The sequence below is a fragment of the Stegodyphus dumicola genome, chromosome X1 (assembly GCF_044657685.1).
Source record: "Stegodyphus dumicola isolate Sdum_Otavi_A_Nest chromosome X1, ASM4465768v1".
In the NCBI taxonomy this organism is placed as follows: Eukaryota; Metazoa; Arthropoda; class Arachnida; order Araneae; family Eresidae; genus Stegodyphus; species Stegodyphus dumicola.
Window position 1 is genome coordinate 180471564 of NC_140780.1, and position 23120 is coordinate 180494683.

General features: G+C 32.9%; 1 protein-coding gene across 4 annotated transcripts in view; it reads right to left on the reverse strand.

Annotated features, from left to right (window-relative positions):
* Nucleotides 1-23120, reverse strand: part of LOC118197180 (uncharacterized) — a 219857-nt gene that overhangs the window by 72903 nt on the left and 123834 nt on the right. For all 4 annotated transcript variants that reach the window (XM_085807493.1, XM_085807495.1, XM_085807492.1 and 1 more), the window contains 2 exons: nt 15986-16138; nt 799-1028 (listed from right to left, as the gene is read on the reverse strand). In XM_085807493.1, the coding sequence (XP_085663619.1) occupies nt 799-1028; nt 15986-16129 (374 nt within the window). In that variant the 5' untranslated portion in view covers nt 16130-16138. The remainder of the gene's footprint in view (nt 1-798; nt 1029-15985; nt 16139-23120) is intronic.

Sequence of the window (23120 nt, forward strand, 5' to 3'; positions counted from 1 at the left end):
ACTTGGGAAAATGACTTTTTCATATTCTAGAATCTATATTTCATATTTTACACTCACTTTGTAAGGACAAAATATGTGTTTCGGATGAATCAAACTTTTAATCAGGACGAAAGCAGTATTAAAATTATTTAACAAAAAGTGATCACAATTAAAAACCAACTTGACAAAAAAAATATTTCTCAGATCATGGAAAAATGTTATCAAAGGAGAATTATTAATAGAAGCAAAAAAAAAATACCATTATTTTCACAACCTTTTAATAAAATTTCATTACTTCTATATTTCACGCTGATAATGTTAAACTCGTTTAAATGAAATACTGACACAAAATTAAGAGATTTAACATAAAAAATGTACAGTTCTCATCATAAAAGAATCTTGATGATTATTACGAGAGCTACATACATTTCAGATAAAAATTCTTGTTTGTATAATCGCTATAAAATATAAGTGTAATTTTTTTTTGGAGGGGCACATTATCCATATACCTCAATATCCTCAAGGACGCTGGACTCAAGGTAAGTATAATATCAAATGCAATAAATTCAAAATTTCAAAACTGAAACTTCCAGTCTTTCAGAAACTATAAAAACCTAAAAGAAAATGTTTACCTATGTTCAAACTGTTACAGATTTAACATATGCAAAATCTCTTTGGTACCTGAACCAGATGACAAATTTCACCATGTACTTACAACTAGTCTTGCTCTAACAATCAAGATTAAGGTATTTGAAGCCTTAAGAAATAAGCAAATAATAATCAACAATTAACTTAATTATTTAAAAAATGTTAACTCACGTAATGTCAGGTATTGCACTATCAAAATCGTGAAACACTTCAGGTAATGTGATAGTTGCAACAGCAGCTTCTCTGTTTCCTTCAGGTAAATCGACAACACCTGGCCTGAATGCCATTTTTATCTTTATGAATGCTTCATTACAATCAGCCAAAAGGTACTTGGCTTTACGGGAATAAATCCGCACAATTCCCAACAATAAGTGGCCTGATGTCCGAAGAGCCATTTTGACCTAGAAAAAAATTAAAATATCCATACATATTTATGTCAAAAATTTATATGATAAAGCTTTTTTTTACAATTGATAAATCACTTCAATCAGAGTTCCCAAATTATGTTAAATTACTGCATGAACAGATACACTTCAGATCTCCAATCATAAATAAAAGAATTCGCTATCTATCTTACATTAAAATTCAGTGGCATAAGCCAAACTGAACAAAATGGACATTTTATAAACTACACTTTTCAGTTAAAATATTTATTATAGCAGTATCTGCTGTCTAATGAAAAGGAATGCTTTCTTTGCCAGAGATTCTGAATATAAAGAAGATACAACATATCACATAATGATACTGGAAATATATTAATTGGTAAACTTGCTACATAAAGCGGTTTACTGAAGGGTGGGACAGACATCCGAGTCTGCATATACATATAAAGAAAATATACATTTCCCCACACATTTTCGATTAACTGAATACAATATCTCTTATTGCAAATGAGTTATGTAAAACTTGTAAATGTTTGACAACATTTTGAAATCTGTAATATTTTTAGAGATGGGACTAATACTAATTTTTTTTAAATCTGAATTCTAAAAGAGTCTCAAATCTCTTCAACATCTTGATACATCACATTAGAAAGAGTACAAAAAAAAAAAAAAACTTTAAAATTTTGAAAGTATAATATCAAATCTATATAAATTCAACATACAGCTTTTAAAATATCAAGATCATAAAATTTAAAAAGTACAAAGTCTTGAATTCGAACATCATCATCTCAATGTAACTGCCACAATATATTTGAGTAACAGTTCACATAATTTATATTTTTCAAAAATCTTTTAAGTTACATCAAGTGCAAAATCAGAATAATTAACACTAAGCATGGGATGCTGCTATACTCTTTCCAGAAAACAGAAAGACAATTTCTTTGAAATTACAATAACTGCAGTTCCCCCTCCATGAAAGTTTCATTTTGGAAATGAATAAAACTAATTGTTTCGAGTTAAAACATGTAACAGGTTTCCGATTTTTGATCTGAAAGATTAGTTTCCAAATCTTTTTCTTGTTTTGATACATTCAATGATTCAAAAGTCTTTTTAGCTGAATTGTGTATTTTACGGCAGTAAATGATAAAAATAGATAACTGATTTTTATATAATCCTTATCCAAGACATTAGTGTTTTTATAGTTATGAAGCTATCCAGGTTTTTCCAATCTGCAGCAAATGTTCAAAATTTATTCAAATACTTGTTGAAAATAATGCGTAAACATGCAATTTACATCATGTTTTCAAGCGGAAATTGTATGTACTTTAATTAATTAGAAAGTTTTTAAAGTGAATTAAAATTAATAAAAATTGTTATTAAAATATAAAAACACTTAAATCTGAAAAACATCAAGATTTATTATTTCAATGGTCATGGTTGATTTCAGAGTTTTTCACAGTTCATCGAAATTAAAAATGATCGCTTATTTTACATATCAACAATGATAAAATTTTTTCATGGATGTAAAAAAGCAAATATGTATGGTAGTCAAAGAACAAATTATGATATATCTAATAGTAATAAAGCCATGATGCTTAATTTTTTCTGCCTTAAATAACGTTCAACGTCTGGCACAAAACGAATTAAAAACTAGTCTTTAAATAAATTTCCAGTTACCCAAGCTCTTGGATTTACTTTCAAATATACCAGTAAAATATATATACCAGTTCAAATATACCAGTAAAAGATATAAAGATCTATAAACTAACAAAAGTTTTGTCTTCCTTAGTATATGTTAGATGACTATGTGGGTGGCTTATATAATTTTCTTATCGTGCTAGAGCGAAACCGTGTTGCAAGAGGGTTCTCGCAATTTATGAATCGTGCTATATAGTAAACTGTGTTACAGGATACTGTGTTGTAAAAGGGCTACCTGTGTACAAAATTTTTTAACTCGTACTTAGCTTTCCTCGCACACCCAAGTTAAGCATAAAAGATTCAATGCAGATTATTTAAGAAATGTACATGCCATTAACTGCAAGTAATAATGCTTTTATTTAGCATCAATAATAGCTACGACGCTTTTTTTTTTTTTTTTAAATTTTATAATTTTTCTAGGTATGATAAAGTTTAAAACAAGGTAGACCCACAGTCACATTACAATCATGTCAACAATACCTGGTTTCTCTCCTAATTTGTTTTCCACTTGCATTCTTCTTATGCCTCACGACAATCTAACCTGAGAAACAAACCAAGCTATAACGACCTTTTCATCCTGTTCATCAAGTTATCCATATATAACGAACTGCCTGCGGATGTTAAATTCCTTCAATTCTCTGCACGTTTAGCAACTTCTTGTTCACCTAATTTTTTTAACTACCTCTTTATGTAATGAAGCTGCAGTTAGAAGCAGCCTGACAGTAAATTCTAGGGTAAATAACCGGCATTTTTTCACTTTCTTACTTTATATGGAATTTTTCATTATTACTAAAATCTTACACACACAAATTTGGTAACATTTAAGAACCAAATTATCACTTAAGCTTGAAATGGAAGAGCTAACAATGTATTCTTTGCATTTTCAGTTAATGTTCCATTCACCCTCCCCTTCCAAACCATTAAAGCCCGGTTCCCAAGAGCAGATTCGACCAGTAGCGAAAACCAGTTCTTCCAACATGTCCCAATCACATGGCGAACAAGCATTAACTGCCTCGTGGAACTGGAGGTAGAACTTGGTTGAATGTTCCTACCTCTCTAGAGCAGGGCAAATGAGCATACTGCACAGCACGATTGCTTAATTTTAACAAACGGCATGGCTGACGTGCAACTGACTGCTCGCTGGACTGTCACCGAAACAATTGCGTTGCTCTGGAGCATGGCAAATGGGGAGATTTCCGATACTGCACAGCATGATTGCGGCGTTCACTTAATTTTAGCAAATGACATGGCTGACTTACAACTGACTGCTTACTGGACTGTCAGCGAAACAATCGCATTGACAGATATCTGGGGATGCGATCTACATTTTTAATATTATTAAATGGTTTTGTAAGACAAGATGATATGAAGCTGAAAGAAAAATTTCAGTCTAAAGAGACAATTTGCCCTGAAGGACTATTAATTTAGTTTTGGCATTTTGCATTGAAAACTATAAACGGCGAACCACTTTTCAAATTGTTGCCACCAAATATTGCCACCTTGTATTATGTTTAAATAAATTAAATAATGAAGAATATGCATAAATGTATATATGTTTCTCGCATTGTGATAAAACAACAGTACCTAGAGCCATCCAATTTTTAATATCATATTCACTCCACTCGAACATGGGCACTTGGAAGACCGAATTTGGTATTTGTTTTACTGTTCTCTTTCATAGTTTATAAAACTTTAACAAATGGGGGGGGCTTCGTTATCTCCAACGCATGAGACTGTATCAGAAATTCTAAGGATTAAGGATTTTTTTTAATTATTTTGCGATATTGTTGTTGAACTGGATTTTATAGTTAATTGCAAAGAACATGATATTTAATAAATAAAGATAACACACAAAACATTTAAAAAAAAACACTCCTTTGGGAGTAATGTAAAATCTGAAAGCCTTCAGATATTTTTTTTTAGTCTAAAGTGGGCAATTTCCCCAGAAGGACTATTAATTTCGTTTTGGCATTTTGGGTTGGTTCACCATAAATGTCAGTTCACTTTTAAAATTGTTGCCACTAAATTTTAAAGCCCTGTAGTACGGTAGAATCTGCATGAATGTATGTATGATTTTCTCAGTGTGATAAAACAACAGTACCTAGAGCTATCAAATTTGAATAACGTAATCTTCCTTAGAGAATGGGCATGTGGAATCCCTAATTTGAATTTGAAATTTGTTTTTTTATCAATTTCATTTTTGTAACACTTCAACGAATTTGTAATTAAAAAAACTATATGATTTCAAAGCAAGCAATGGGGGGAAAAAAAAAAAAAAAAAAAAAACATTTTACCTCCAGCACGTGACACTCTGTATAGCAAACTAATGATATGCTCACTTTATGATATGCTCACTTTTTATTTTGCGATACTGCTGTTGAACTTAATTTCATAGTTTGAGTACATAGTGCATGATATTTAATAAATAAAGGTAACACACAAAACGTTAAAAACATGCCCCTTTAGACGTAATTTAAAATCTGAAACCCTTCAGATTCTTTTTAATACTTTTTTTGGCCAGTAATTTCTTTTTAATTTAAGTTTTTTGAAGAAAAGTTTAACAATTAAAATGTCATTCTTCTCCCACAGTTTTTCTTATTGTATTCATTAGAGTTCTTAATAACTTTAATGATTGATTTTTGCAATCAATGAATTAGTTTCTGAGAAAAAATAAAAAAAAAAAAATTTATGTAAAAACTTTGAAACAATCTCATTCACACTTTCACTTCAAATAAATTTTCTTTTCAGTATTTTGCAAAAACCCATCCTTTTTTCTATAAAGCTATAATTTTAAATAAGTGGTAAAAATATTAAATAATTTAGGCCATATCTATAGAAGTTTTAGGACATTAAATAAGAGGATTTATTAAAAAAATGCAAACTGAGAAACGCACTTTAAAGAGCATAAACTGTCTAAATTGTCATTAAACCATTTCAGATTTCTTTAAAATGTTTCTGAATTTCAATATACAAGGTGTGTTCGAAAAGTTCGGTGATTGGTATCATAATTAAAAAAGCGCGCCGGTTAGGATCTTGCACTCACGCAGAGGCAGTGAGAGAAATGTCATCTAGAGCCATCTAACAGCCATTTTACGACAGATAAGAGGAAGCGCACGCCATGAGCAGTTTAACATGGTCAGTGTGAGAAAGACTGTCAGTGTGACATGGAGCAACGCATGAACATAAAGTTTTGTTTCAAGTTAGGCAAAACGACGATGGAGACAAATGACATGTTAGTGAAAGTTTACGGTTAGGAAGCAGTGAGTAAAGTGTGTTTATGAGTGGTTTAAATGCTTTACAAACGGAAACCAGGTTCCAGTTTTGGATGACCCTCCATATTTTCCAGATCTGGCTCCCGCGGACTGCTTCCTGTTTCCCCGCCTCAAAGGAGTTCTGAAAAGCCATCACTTTTCCGACATTACTGAGATCCAACAACGTGTGACAACGGTGCTTCGAGCCATACGAAAGAAGCGTTTGCAGACAGTATCCAACAATTGTACACCCGATGTCAAAAGGGTATTGTTGCTAATGGCGAATACTTTGAAGGCCAGTAAAGCTATTTTGCTTGTTTCTCTTGTTTCCTTTTTTTTTTTTAATGGTAAAATTCACCGAACTTTTCGAACACACCTTGTATATATATATATATATATATATATATATATATATAATAAAACCTAGTGCTATTCAATTGGTTAATATAAACATAAATCACAAGCTTTTATTTAAAATCTTCGTAAAACTGGTTCAAAACAATTTTAATGCACGAATTATTATATTTTCTTAACTGTTTATAATGAATATTAAAGCGTTTATAATTAATGTAAATAATATTAATTTGTTATCTTATTCATTTTTTCAAAAAGCAAAGTTTGAAATTTTAACAGCCAGAAAACATTTTATTTAAAACTGTTTAGCAATATATGTACGATTTCTTTTCTTCTTTTAACCATTTGGTCACGTTTATAAATTGCATTTTAAATTAATTTAGGTGTATTAAGAGTTAAACTCCAATGGCTTTAGATAGCAATACAGTCAAAAGTCGTTAATTCGGTCACCCATAATTCGGAATGATCTATAATCCGGACCTCAAAACTAAAAACTTTCTGCGCATGCACCGCGCTTACGCGTGCGCGTAAGACCTTTTACGACTGCGCATATGAGTGTGCGCAAGTGCAGAATACGTTTTCGCGTGCGCGTTTTATGTATAATGGACGTATAAGCTAAAATTATCTAATTATCTATTTCAGTTAATGTTGATGATTGCGTTGTTCCTTAATTTTCGAATTGGATCCGGCTTATTATTTTTTGCAGACTGTAAGAGCAATTTTATAAAAGTAAGCTTAAACTTTCGATTATATCAAATAGAATTTCCGATATATATTTGTTAATATGTAAAGGATCTAAAGCGAAAGTATGTTTTGAAATCCGAAATCTGTTTATCAATTTCACGCTGCTCGGCGGGGGGAACGCCGCAACGGGCGCGTAATGAATTGGAAGTTGATCTGTCAGCACTATCCTTATCTTCAGGGCAGATGTTTTTATTTTATTTGGCTTATAATTCCTTACCAAATTAGTATTTCATCTCGATGTGCTCCGTCTTTGATATGATTTAAAACAAGTTCCTCGTCATTATAATTCGCTTCCGATATCGAAGAAAAGTGACAGAGGTTAGTGAAAACAAAAAAATTTCGATTGACAAATTAGTCGGTGTTCTCGACACAGCAATTATAGGACTTGAACAGCGGAACTTTGTAACTGAACAAGAAATTATATCTGTTTAATAGAATTAAAGAGAAAATATTATCACATGAAACGAAGCAAAACTTAAACAACTTACATTGAAAGAAATGTTTAATAAAGTAAAAAAATAAATATTAAGCTTTTTCTTTTTGCAAATTTTGATACCCTTTAGATCATAATTGTTCTTTATTTCATAAATTACGGATTCATATTTTTAATTTTAGAATTTCTGCATGCCATCTTACGAGATTTAAACTGATGATCTATAATCCGGAAAAATCGATAATCCGGAATCGCCGAAGTCCCTACGAGTCCGGATTAACGACTTTTGACTGTAATAAACAAAGCCAAAAAAAGATGTGAGCAAACATTAGAAATCCGCCAATCTGCGTTTGTGAGTTCATTCATTGCTCGCGGTGGCCTTACGGGTTAAGGGATAGAAGACGATGTGCATCTGAGACGGTCTTGAAGGCGAAACTGCTTCATATTCCCGTTTCGCCTTAATACAAATGGTGGCTGCATGAAAGAGTGTTGCATGTGAACTTAGCTAAAACATAAATTTAGTACATTTGTAAAGTTATTTTCTCTTAATCTGTAAGAATTTAACCAGTTTTCTGCTTCGAAAACAGTGAACCAGGGCAAAAGTTTTAATTTTTATTTTCTGAAGATGTTAATTGGATTTTAACTTGTCTAAAAAAACTCAAACTATATTTGATAGTAGACATTATAAAAATAATATTCAGTGTTAATTTTGTCCTAAGCCATGTACCCTTCCAAACAAGCCCAGACAATCAACCTTTCACAGTATGTCTTATCTTCTTAATTACTGTTTTAAACTAAGAATAAATAAAATACTGCAAACTGAGAACTTCAGATTGCAGCCTAATAACACAGAGATGAATTTACCATTAAAAATTTCAAAATATTGGAAAAATAATAAAAACTTTAAAATTGTAAAACAGATTACAAAACAAATTATCCTGTCCAAACTAAATGCCATTAGAAATATAGAAATGTCTTTTGTTAATTACAACAAAGCACAAATGTTCATAAGAACTGTCAGTTAAATTTATTGTAAGTTAAATACATTTTGTATCAATTAGACACATGATTAACAACTAAATAAAGATTTAAATTCTTAAGACGTGTATAGAGCTCTTAAAATTGCAGATATTGACTAAACTCATTTAAACTGCACAAAGTTTGTTTTTAAATCATAAATATAATTATGAAGTGCATTTATTGCCTTTCAATCATTCAACATATCAATTAATGACTGGCTGTTTGTATTAAAAAAAATAAATGAAAGTTCTTATGCTTTGCCAAACAAAGGACTCTGAGAAAACAGCTAGGCGCGATGCACAAAAAGGGCAAACATTGCTTTTATATCTCTCAATTTATGGAGACTAGACAGCATACTTATCAACCTATAACAATAAAAAATTAAGAAATTTTTTTAAGAAATCGGAATTTTTTTTTACAACAAAAAGATGTTTTAAGTAATAAGATATATAGCAAGAAAAAACCGAAAGCTTTCGGATTTTATATTACGGCCAAAGGTGCATTTTCTTAACATTTTGTGTGTTACATTTATTTATTAAATATCACGTTCTTCGGACTTAAACCATAAAATTCAATCCAACAGCAATATGGTAAAATATTTAAAAGAGCATATCTTTACAATTTCCGATACAGTCTCTCATGCTGGAGATAAAAACACGTACAGTGTTACCATTGCTGGCTTATAAATCATCGAGTTTCTTAATTAAAAACTCATAAATGCTTTACAAAATATGAAATAGTAAAACAATTTCTAAATTTGGGCTTCTAGATGCCCCTATTTGGGTGGAGACTTACGTTATTCAAAAATTGATGACTCTAGCTATCGTCGTTTTATCACAATGCGAGAAACATACGAACATTTATGCAGATTCTTCTTTATTTAATTTCTTTAAATATAATACAGGGAGATAACATTTGGTGGCAACAATTTCAAAAGTGATTTACCATTCATGGCGAATCAACGCAAAATGCCAAAATGAAATAAATATCCGTTCTGAGCTTGAAAAGAGTAATGCTCCTTTTCGTGATAAAAATGCATTAACCCAGAAGGGCTATCAATATCGTTTTGGCATTTTGCATCGATTTGCGATTTCGTTTTAGTCGTCTCTCTGCATTCTGCGGCCAAGATTTACTTTTCAAACTGTTGCCACCAAATATTACAGCTCTGTATTATATTTAAAGAAATTAAATAAAGAAAAATCTGCATAAATGTATGTATGTTTCTGGCATTGTGATAAAACAACAGTACCTAGAGGCATCAAATTTTAAATAACGTAATCTTCCACCCGACTATGGGCATCTAGTAGGCTAAACTCAACAATTTCAAAGCGAGGAATGGCAACACTGTATGGGGGGGGATTTTTTATCTCCAGCACGCGAGACTCTGTATCGGAAATTCTACAGATATGCTCATTCTAAAATTATTTTGCTTATTACTGTTTAACTGAATTTTATGGTTTAAGTGCGAAAAACAAGATATTTAATAAATAAAAGTAACGCATAAAACGTCCAAAAAAGCCCCCCTTTGCGCGTAAATCTGAAAGATTTCAGATTTTATTAGTTTCGATTGTATTTTTATGCTTTATATATATATATATATATATATTTTCAATTAGTAACCAAATAGTAACTAATTAATATCTCTAAATTCAGTTACTAATTCTTATATGAAAATAGTACAAAAATAATTGTGTGTAAAAAACATCCTTATTATTTGCATCTTTTAATAGAAAAATTATATTTTAATCAGTTTTGCTACAAACACAAAGAACAGCAGCAGATTTTGCTTTCATTTAGAAAGAAACTTAGTAATTTTGTTCATAGCAATTACCACATCGGCCTGATTTTGCTAATAAAGGATTTTCTAATGTGTCATTACTAATACTGGATCCATATTTAGTCCTTATTATAGAAACAAGACTGAAAATCCTCTCACATAAACTCTTGGAGACCTAAAATTTGCCTATGTCTACTTAGATGATATTTTGATATTTAGTGATACAGAAGGCGATCATATAAATCTCACTTACATACTGTTTTTGAAAGACTAACGGTATTTGGATTGACAATCAACGCTTCGAAATATGTTTTTGCCGTCCCCTTTTCTTAGGACATTTAATCAATAAAGACAGTAAGTACCAAAGTCTCTGATGAAAAAAGTAGAACCGATACTTTCCAAAACATACCGATACATACCCACTTTCCAAAACGGTAACAGAGTTGCAGAGATTTTTAGGATGTTTAAAATTTTTACCATTGATTTTTACCAAACGTAGCCCAGAACCAAGTACATTTAACTTCATATTTAAAAGAAGCTAAGAAAAATTATTAGACAACCCTGAATTTGTTTGAGGAAGTGCGGAACGAACTTCAAAAGTGTAAACAGTTAATCACGATTACAGTTCTTTTAGCGCACCTGAAGAAAGATGCCTAGTTGGTTTTACATGTCGATGTGTCATGCTTCGCGATCGGCGGAGTGCTATCACAAATAGTTGATGGAAATTTACGGCCTCTCACATTTTTCTTGTGAAAAAGAACTACAGCACTTACGATCAGGAGCTATTGGCAGCTAACACTGCTATTAGTCATTTTAAGCATATGTTGGATGCACGGAATTTTTTTTTAATCACCGATCACAAGCCGCTCACATGTGGATTTCGACAGCGTTTGGATAAGTGTTCACCCCGTCAGGGTAGGCAATTAGACTTTATCTCACAATTCACCACATAAAAGGTTCGACGAACATCGCCACGGACACACTTTCGCGCAAAGAAGCGATAAGCATGCCTAACCCTATTGACTATGAGGATATTGCTAAAATGCAACAAATTGATCCAAAATTACAAACTTTAATTAAAGATTCAAAAGTTCTACAACTAAAAAAAGTTACCGAATTGTAGCTTACCAATATATATTGCGATTTCTCAACAGATGCTTCCGCTCTTACATCCCCCCCCCCCCGCATTTCATGAGATAGTTTTTGCAATGTTGCACAATTTGTCTCACCCCGGCACTCCTGCATCAACATAGTTAATATGTTCTCAGTTTGTTTGGTCTTCCACCCATAAAGACTGCGCAAACTGGGCACAGCAGTGCATTCTGATGCATAAAACAAAGTTTAAAGTTGTAAAATTAAACTTTTAGCAAAAGTAGCAATAGAAGCTCCCTAAGGTTATGTACTGTGCAGACATTGAAGACAAAAGTTTTAAACTTAACCAATTTATTAACAATATATAAAAATAAAAACACAATCAATAAATTTAATCAATATCAGAAACTAAAACATAATCTAACTAGAATAAATAGAAGAGTATAACATAATCATTATAAAAAAAAAAATTACACTTAGTTGATAATCCATTAACCCCAAGGGTTTTTTCTTTAAGAGAATGTTACACTATTAAAGAATATTGTACCTGATCTCCAAATACTGGCATTCAATACGTGAAAAACATATCACTAAACAGAAACTACGTGGTTTTAATGAAATTTGCTACACTATCAATAAGTCCATGCTTCGTGGTCAAGAAGGCACCTGGAAAATTAAATCCTTGAGAGCACTTAAATCGGCAAAACGCTGCTCACTGTAGTTACACATGAGAAATCACAGCTTGGGAAATCATCGCCACTAATTCAGGAAAAACACTTGTGCTGAAGATGCCGCCTTCATAAAGACAGGATGCCTGCCAAGGTAGTCGCTCACATCGTAGCCTCTTTTGAGAATCCAGGAAAAGTCATCTTGTAGACTGGAACCAAGGCACTAGTCGCTGGCTGGCACGCATCGCAACATCGTCTTCCAATGGGGGCTGGAATGGCACACCAAGGAGCAAAGAAACAGGAACCAGAAGGAATGAGCCAGAGCGACGCGAGATACTTATACCTGAAGTAGACATGACGTCATCTCACAGCAATCAATCAGCTATCGGCACCACGCAGCTTTTCAGATGATGTAACATCAAAGTTTCGTTTTTGCATCTTAATTAGGCTGGAACAGTCCGTTCTTAATACCAACAGTGGCAGTGAAAAGCGAAGTAGAAGTAACTACTATATCCCTTTAAAATAAGAACTAAACCTTATCTAAAAGTTAGAATTATTTCAAGGAGGAGAGATGATGCAGAAAAAGGGTTACAATAAGTCACATTTTCCAACACATTCAGTTCCAAAAAGCAAAAGTAAGAAGGCATACTAGAGCCCAGTTAATGAAGTTTCCAGACCAATCACAGAGATTTGAACACGTCCACCTTGACCTCATTGGTCCGCTCCTCAGAATAATTATTACTCTCTATGATAGTACTACATCACAGATCACCAACGGGTGGTTTGTGATAACGTTTTGCTGGTCTGCAGAAAAATTGGGGCATTATTTATATTTTTATGAAGATTCAGTTTAAAAAATGACAAGTAACAAAATCTAATATGGATTATACTTTTTTTTAATTTTAGTTACTACTTTTAGCAAAATTCCTTTTGAATTTAGCAACTTTTCAGCTATTTTTGTGGGTGTATCTAGCAACATTTCAAAGTGAGAGTTGGCATCCATGGATATACTGCTATTATCAATATTAGCGCAAACTGGAATTCTCTTTCCTTTTGAATTACAAACATATGCTATTGTAGTCGTTAGTAATACAGTTTTTCTCTGTGTCAATAGGCAACTTGACGGATTTTTATGGATGGAACTTGATGGAATTATAAACAAGAATGAAGATGGTTCATCCGCATTCTTGTTTATAATTACATCACTGGAAGTTTCCATTTTTCTTTCGTCTAACTGTTGATCGATGGCGCTATTGCTGAGTAAGCGATGATTATATGTTTGCAATAACTAAAAATTTGGTGGCAAAACACTATCACTTTATTGATATTGCTTTTCGTGAAGTTTCTTTTCAGCGATATGGAAATGTAAAGCTTTCTGTACAAGAAGGTAAGATTTTTGTACTTTTCATGTAATTTTTCAACGTGAATGAAATATGTAAGTTGTTTGCTGATTATTATTGTATAAATGTATTTACCTTTTTTTTTATTTTTTTATTTTTTTATTTTTTTTTTGTAATTCATATTAGTGGCACACCAAATATAAAATTATTTATGTAGTGGTATGTGAAGTTCTAAGGATTGACGACTGCTGTACTAGATGGCCCGAAGCAGTACCCATACGAGACATAACTGCATTCACAGCACAAGCTTTCTAAGACCACTAAATTACTCGATTTGGTTGTCCGGGTGTTATTACTACTGACCAAGGGCAACAGTTTGAAAGTGGCTTATTTCGAGCTCTTTCCCAACTGTTGGGAATTAAGAGGATCAGGACGTCTCCGTACCACCCACAGGCGAATGGAACTGTGTGTGTCTGACACTTTTGTCTGTGTTACCCTTCAGTCTTGTGCTTCACCGGAATAAGTAAACTTCAACATCTGTACTGGAACAGTGTTCTTTCTAAGACATTATAATGTATCTAACTATGTTACTTTTCCGTATTATAATCCATTATTAATTATATATGCCTATCTCAAATACAAATGCTGTTTTTCTAGGTAATGTTATCAATACTTTTGTAGGCATGTGTAACTTGCACGTACCTCAAGTTCCAACCACATCTGTTTGATAAACCAAAAAGGATATCACATAATTCTGAAAAAGTATAGTAATTATTTAAAGTGATTCAGTAGTTTTGTTTCGATAATGGCATCAATCAAAGTCATAATAACTTGTGAAGGTACCAATAGAGATCGAAACTTAGAATGAAACATTATATATAATAAATGACTATTCTTAACATATATAAATATATAACCATTCCGAGTATATATAATAAATGAACACATACAACCAATGTTAGATTCACTTAGCACACATGTTTTGAAACCAAATTTTGCTTTTTTTCAAGGCTAGATATTTGCGCCAGAATGAACGTCCTTTGTACAACATCAAAGTTTCATCTAACACTCACAGGCCAAATTTTATAGAGTTTCAGATTAGGATGATCACATAATTCTGAAAAAGTATAGTAATTATTTAAAGTGATGCAGTAGTTTTTGTTTCGATAATGGCTTCAATCAAAGCCATAATAACTTGTGAAGGTACCAATAGAGATCGAAACTTAGAATGAAACAGTATATATAATAAATTACCATTCTTAACATATATAAATATATAACCTTTCTGAGTATGTATAATAAATGAACAAATACAACCAGTGTTAGATTCACTTACATATGTTTTGAAACCAAATTTTACTTTTTTTTCCAAGGCTAGATATTTGCACCAGAATGAACATCCTTTGTACAACATCAAAGTTTCATCTAACACTCATAGGCCAAATTTTATAGAGTTTTACGTTAGGATGCTTTTCTGGATCATGGAAATCAATGCTCAGAAAATGAAGGTATTTTTTTTTTTATTTCATAGTATGATTATATGACTTAATAATCTTAGGGGGGAAAGGATTTTCTACTGATCTATTTCTTAGTCTAATACATGCCTTCTTCAGGTTTTTTTTAACGATACCTTATAAAACTGCAAGGAACAAATTAATTTAATATAGCGATGCTTGAAATGAAATATTAAATTCAGGCAATAATTTGGACTGAAAAGGTGGAGGACAATATCTGGGACATCTGGTATAATTTCGTTTCATTGACACCCAGGTAGAAGTTGCACGAGATCATCACTATTGTCACTATCTTTAAATTCCAGTACTTCAGAATCAAAAGCATCTGAAAAAAGCTGCCTTCTGAATCACTTCTCAATCTTTCAAAACTTAAATCCTCTTGTCCCCATCAGCTACTCCTTTTTAAAAATATTAAATGGAAAAAAAAAAAAAAAAAAAAAAAAGGGCACTAAATTCTAATCCTTTCAAAACATGTTCTAACAGAAATAATATTCTAAATCTACATAGTATTGTTGCAGTACTATGCTGCCATCTGTGACACAGTTGTTAAATACAACTCATACAGGCAGGATAAAAATTGGAATTCACATGATTTTTTATTGCAAAAGCACAGACCATGTTAGATATGGCATGACAAAATTTACAAATTGGCTGTCCATACGAGATGGGCACGACAACTAAAAGGTTTAATAATATCTTAATTTTCAAAAAAATTGCTTCATCACATTGTATTGTCGTCCACAAACAGTACATACACAAAAATTGTATTTGATAGATCAGGAAAGAGTTTAAAAATCAGGAAGGAGGATATCAGGAATGAGTTTAAAAATGCATGACAAATTTTAACTACAAAGGTGTGAACAATAAAAATTTGGCAAAGAAGGTCTTATTTTGAAGAAAATGCAGTAATTACCTCTGAATGGTCAATATTCATTAATTAGTTCAGCACATTTCATGATTTTATGTCACAGAACATTTACTTTTACAAAAATGTGTACAGAGAACCCAATGTAGAATCATGATGACCTAATGCATACACAAAAATATCCGATATAAATACTTTAATTAAATAACTTGAACTTACTTTAGGCTGAAGAATACCTTCAACACTACTCTCTATGTTTGTCTCAAAAACATGAGCTTTTGTAAGCTTTTTATCCCAGTGGGCTGCCAACCAAATTCGTGCCAGCGGCCCCTTCTTGGCCAACACAAAATGGGCATAGAACATTTTTTATACCTACAAGGTTAAAAACATATTTAACGTTAATCAAATACATAAAATTGCAAATAAAATAATTATAAAAAATCAGTCACACGTATGAAATCTACATAAATAAATAAGGCAAAATATACTAAAATGGCATAGTCTATATTTTAGGGTACCCCCTGGATTATCACCAAGCTGTTGTTTCATTTATGGGAAATTGAGTACCTTATGTTCACACATACCATGTGAAGTTTTTTTTTTTTTTTTTTTTTTAATAATTTTCATCGGAAAAACTGAGGTTCGCAGCTTACACGAAAAACGCAAGTTGGCCAGCATAAATTATTTCTTTTCGAAGCTACGGTATCCCCAGAGAATATACCATTCTATCGTGCTACCGCACCCTCTCAAACAATAAGTCCTGGCCAGGTATCTGTAGAGGATATACTCGTACTTTTACCAAACTGTTATTCTCTGAATGGTTTTTGCCAACCATTGGTTTTGGCTTCTAGTGATAACATTGGCAACAGCACAGGAAAAAAAAAATTTACACAGAATGGATGGCTGCTGGAAATCACGTACTGACTGGTTCCATCAAGAAGCCCCAAATAACTTGAAACTGTGGATGGATCACAGCCACCTGGAATGAAATTTCACAAGAACTTGTAATTACGAGCTTCAAAAAGTGCGGAATATCAAATAGCATGGACGGAAGCGAGATTAAGCAGTTCTGATGATAAGATGGAGGGGAACACTAGCAGTTCGGAAATGATGGAAGATAAGAAGAGGACACTGGCAGTTCGGAAAGCATCAGCGATGACAGCACTGCAGAAGACAAGGAAGATTAACAATCTACATTGTAAAAAAGTGAGAAGTGCCATGGTGTGATAAATTATCTGCCTTTGTTAGATTATATGTAGATTTTAAAGCATTACTCGGGACTTTTAAATCCACATTGAGTGCAATGATTGCTGCCAAATGAAGGTATTGTTTAACGAATAAAATTTTATATAATATACTTAGATTAGCAGTTTTTTTCTTTCTGCTGTAGAATTAAATTCTGCTAATGATTTATTCCTTCCCATTAAAATGTTGCTGGGCATGTGCTGCTATGTACTTAGGCAGAAGCTGCAGGTGGTAGCTTCGATTTCTTTCCCCATAACAGTCAATTAGTATAGTTCTTTGTTTCTTAATGCTGGTAATCCAGAATAAAGATTTTTTTCTGTAAATTAAGCTTTCAGTAGGCTTGATGAAAATATATGCACCGTACTCGCAGACATTTTTTTATTTTTTGTTGCATCGAAAAAAATCTGGTGCACGTGGTATTCGTGAGTATACGGTATTTTACGGTGAACGTTTTGGAAACACTATCATGACGCAATTGGTTGCAACACGTGATTAGGCTGATTTTGGATTTGGGTGAATATTTCTCAGGGCTTACTTTTGCAGTGGATGTCAGCTAGGAAGTAAATTATTTTAAGCTTTACACCATAAAATGGGTATCGTTGATAAGATAACCTGAAGCTTCTGTACGATTTGGAACAAATTGGAAAGAAGGTATTGAATGACTGGTGTGTAAATTAAGGTTTAAATGGCTTCGTTCATCTATCAGAAAATCACGCAGTGACAATTAAGAAACCAGAGCTCATATTAACACAATTGAAGGTACGTGGGATATAAAAAGGGATTTTTGAAATTAACGCCACCAACAGTCTGGCACTACGGAGGCTACTTTTAACTGTTTGAGTCCCAAGCAGCGTGATAGTGCTGTTAAGATTATATGTCGAGAAAACCCAGTACATTTCAAATCTTGTGGACAACTGACGGTGCACTTGATGTTGATAATTACTTGATGATTAATTTATTTTACGTCGATGTAAACTAAACAAAGCACTATCATGTCACTTGGCATTTCTCAACATAAAACAAAACATCGCGCTACTTGGGATTCTTCAATGATGTTTTTTCAATACCCCCTGGAACTCAAATGGTTAATTGTTAAATTTGTGAATTCATGTTGCAACAGCAGTATATAGGTTCTAGTTCAAATCATTTTAAACAGTTTTTGGATGCTGTTAAGGAATTCTGTGTGCCGCACATAGGAAGGCACAGAAATTTCTAAATAAGTGAATATTTCTTTTTTGTACTGCGCAGATTGGATAACATGTATTTCCATTTTTATGTTATTTCCTAGTTTTATTTTGATTTAAAATGCAGTTCAAGAAATTATTATTTTTTTTCTTTAATTATGTTTTATTTCATTTTATGCTTCAATGCCATTTTACTCGGGAGGATGTTGCACATAAACAGGAATGGTTCAAAAAATCACCAAGGAGTACCCTGCGATACATTTCCCCCTTAAATGTACATTTTGAGATAACTAACATTGCATACTGAATTATATTAGTATAGCCAAAGCTATAATCAAAACTCACTACATTTTTTAGAAATTTAAAAAAAAAAAATAATAATCTGTTCTCCTAAAACGATATGACTGCACCAAAATTCGTGACATTTTATATTTTTCCAAGCAAAAGAATCTAATTTTCCCTGTGATAGTACTATGCGATAAGAATCACAAGCAAGCAAATAAGATTTGCTTTAAAAGAAGATGTTTACTAGAAATATTTTGTATTGGTTTATATTCACAGAACTTGCTGAAAGCGGAATTTGTTCAAAAGGCATTATTGGTAAAACTGTTCAACTTCAGCATAGAATTGGTTTTTACAAGTTTAGTACAGATATACACTGCTCTCCAAAAGTTAAGGAACAGCATGTTTTCTCAAAGCTCATCATAACAAAAATGTCAGTAACATTTAAATTCACGTTTATATGCATGATAGTAAGGAAGCTTAAGAAAATAGATGCAAAAACAACAGCTACCACTTTTATTTTACAGAAATGAATATTTATATTAGAAATAGAGAAAAAATGCAAAAATTGTATGTTTCGTTCCCGAGTGTTCATCTTCAGTTTTTCAGGCATGAAAGTGCAAGTTGGCAAAAAAAGCTGAACAATGCACGGACACAAAATTACACAAAAACCATATGCGCACGTTCGACCTAAAAAAAACGCATTTGAATAAAATATAAACCTTTTAATATAAAAAGTATTATATAATTAAACTAACATATAAATATAATTAAACTATAATAATACTTGTACTTACTATTTTGCTATCGATTTTATCTTCCACTTGTTAAAAAAAAATCAGTAAATCATCAAGAAATTGTAATGAATTAACCTTCTTTAAGACGCTCTTTATGTAACTTAACAGTTGATACATGAATACTGTACACAACATTACAACACACTAATATACATATTTATGTTATATATTACTGCCCATTTTCAGGCAATGACACAAGTTTTAGAGATAAATATATATATATATATAACTGTTACTACAGCTTTCAATTATCTTCACTTTCAGTTCAATAAACAGTATTTTATATAACACCAGAAAAAGTAGTCATATAAGATAATATAGTTACAAAATACCATATAGTTAAAGGAGGAATACAAAAAGTAACTATTTTGTCCCAGTCTCACTCGATCCTGATTAAAAATTTTTAGGTAAAAAGCTTTTTCTTTTTTGCTACTTTTGCAGCCAACTTTTCTAATTTCCATTTGCAAGCTAGTCTCAATTTCTTTTCAGCAGCTTTTATACAATTCATTGATACTTTTTTATTTTCTGCAATGTTTAATTGCCTTTTTTTAGATTCTCGCTTCTTTGTGCTCATGATTCAGATTTAAGATATTCATACTGAAAAACTTACAGCAACAAACAAAAAAGAAATAACATAACGATTTACGCTCCGAATTACAGTATGCCACTTTACACACGCTAAAACTCGCACGTGCTCTGGATAACATCAGTAGGTATCCGTATGTCGGACAGATGGCGCCAGCACCGATTGAAATGATATAAGTCAGCTCTCGTTTGACGGTTGCTTGCTCTTCTTTGATTCGATATTCGTACGCATCTAGTTCCGCTTTTCCAGAGAGAGAGCATGTTCTCCGTTTACCCCCCCCCAATTTGCCGGTCACGATTTCTCAACGGTTCTGCATCGATCTCAGAAACAGCCCAGATGATATTCAAAAATGCAGAAAACTTTCATGCCTGGTTTTTATTAGCAGTTACATTGACAATATTCAGAAGAGTCTGTCAATGTCCAGAAGTCATTTGTCCGATTCATTGAGGAGGTGGACAATTGGAAAGATGGAAATGGGGATGTCACAAGCTGATGCTACTAGACATCTCAATGTCTCTCGTAGTGTGGTCCACCAACTATGGAATCAGTTTGAATCCAAGGATTGTCTCTAGAAGACATGTTCCAGATAGACCAAGAGTTACAACACCTGCAGGAGAGCCTTATTTAGCTCTTTCGGCACAAAGGAGGAGCAACATTACTCTGCCTCAGCTCAGGGAAGATCCACTTAGTGGCAACATGAACAAAGACTGCCAGCTACTACAGTGTGCAGACGCCTGTACAATATAGGTCTGTATGCAGGACAATCAGTTGTTTGTGTTCCCTTGACCAGAGGACACTCAGGTGCCTATTTAACTTGGGCTAGAGAACATGTTTCCTGCACCAGTCAACAATAAGCTTCTGTTCTCATAGACGAGTCAAGGTTCACACTGGAGAGTGTCAAGTTCGTCAACTGACCTCGAGAGGAAAATGCACCAGATACAACCAATCTCACACTGTGGAAAAACACAGTTACAGAGGTGTTGGAATAATGGTTTGGGCTCAGATTTCTCTACGTAGTCACACTGACCTGTATGTGTTCCATTGAAGAACTTTGACCAGTGTGAAATATTGAGATGAGCTCCTTGATCAATATGTTCGTCAATATCCCATTACTGGTCCTGGATTTCTTCTGATGGACAATAATGTGTGGCTGCATTGAGCTCAGTTTGCTTGAGGGTCACAGTATGGAGCAGATGAAATGGCCAGCTTAATCCCTAGTCCTGAATCCGATAGAGCATCTTTGGGACTACCTTGGGAGACAGGTTGCTGCTTTAAGTTCTCCTCCAAGGTCATCAGATAAGCTTGAACAAGGATTACTCTGCTGTCCGGCCATTACTTCTCATTTCACTGACCGATAACTTAATTGATAGTACAGAACATCGCTCCTGGCAATGTATTGCAACTAGGGGTGGACACATTCCTTGTTACAACACATTTCCGTATTGTTACAACATTTTTCCTCAAAAACCTGTGATGTACTGTTTCTGCAACACTGGATTTCTCTGCCGAAAGAGCAATTTTTGGTTGCAATTCATGTTTCTGTCGAACTTTAGAAACATTCTATATTGCATTAATTAAAGAACTGTTTAGTGAACATGTGTCCTCTAAATTTCTTGTTTCTGTGTTGCTTCATTCTCAAATTAAACCCAAAAACCATGTTGTTCCTTAAATTTTGGAGGGCAGCGTAGATCAAATATGCCAAGGCCCAATGACAATAACAATGTTAAAAAATCTTGTGTAACATTTTAAGGAAACTAATAGTTTGGACAATCAAGTTCACAATGCAAACCATTACTGGCTAAATCCCAAACATAGTACAGTACAAACTCTGAAATCCGGAATGATCTAAAATCCAAACCTCAAAGCCACAAACATTTTTTAATTAATGTTTACGCATGCGCATTTGATTTCTTTCTTCCATAATAACACATGTGGAGATTTTCACTTAAAAATTCTGATTCTTAATTTCACTTAGGCAATAAATAAAATACTTCGTTATGGAAAAACAATCATGTAAGCATAAATTTGCGAGATTAATAAATTGGCTTCGTAGCTGAGTATCTACTTGGCATACATCTCAAAACAAAACATTCACCTATTTTATATCCCTGGCGTGGACCTGGCGAGTCATTATTTATTATATTTTGCTTTCATCACTGCATGTTTATCAATGCATGGCAGCTTCGGTAATAACTCATGCTGTGATATCTAAACTTTTTTTATATTGGTAATTGAATAAACAAGAGTATAGCAACCTTTTATGCTAACATTACGCTTGGCGATGATTATAGATTTTTAAATGCTCTAAGAAATGTTGACGAGGAAAAATTCAACAAAAATTTCTTTTCATATGCTAAAAATAGATTTTGTTAATGAAACTCATAGGCCAAAAGATTACATTTAGTATTATTTTAATTAGGAATAACTGATATATTATTCACCATAAACCCAGAAGCGGCAGCAGAATATGTCGGCATGAGACGGCAGAATTTAGGGAAGACGAAATTTTTGGAATTTGGGGAAGCACCGAACGGCAAAATTAAGGGATGAGAAGTATTTATGATTTAGGGAAAGCACTGCGATCCAAAGTTTAGTAACGATGAAAATTTAGAACTCAGGGAAGCGCTTTGTAGGAGAATTTAGGACCCATAGAGACTGCACTAGGCAGTATCGAGTGCCGACCCTAGATAAAGCCTTAGGTATATGTGGGAGTTTATTTATTCAGGACTCGGATTAGTTTGAAGCATGTGCAAGAAATAAACGTAGGTATGGTAAATAACTAAACTAATACAATTCAGGCTTAATTTAGCGAAACAACTTGGCTTTCATCGCCAATCTTGTGATACACACCCAATAATGTACAACGGATGCTATTAAGTTAGGCTAAAATTATTTTTGCCGATTCTAAGGCATTTCAATTAATGTAGCAGACTGCAATGCTTCCTGATCTTCTAATTTGATCCAGCTCATTATTTTTTACAGACTTATTATTACGGCATTTTTATAAAAACTAAGCTTGAACTTTCGATTATGTCGAAAAGAGTTTCCAATTCTGGAGTTGCCAAAGGATCTATAAAGCGAAACATTGTTTTGATGTCATTGAACAAAAAGTGGAATTGCTGCAAAAAATAGATAAAGGCATATTCATCTCAAAATTATGCAGAGTATGGCATTGGAAAGTCCACTGTATATGGCACACGAAGAAAGAAAAAGGAACTTTTTGAATTTTTTGTGGAAGCAACTTAACAACTTGCATTGAA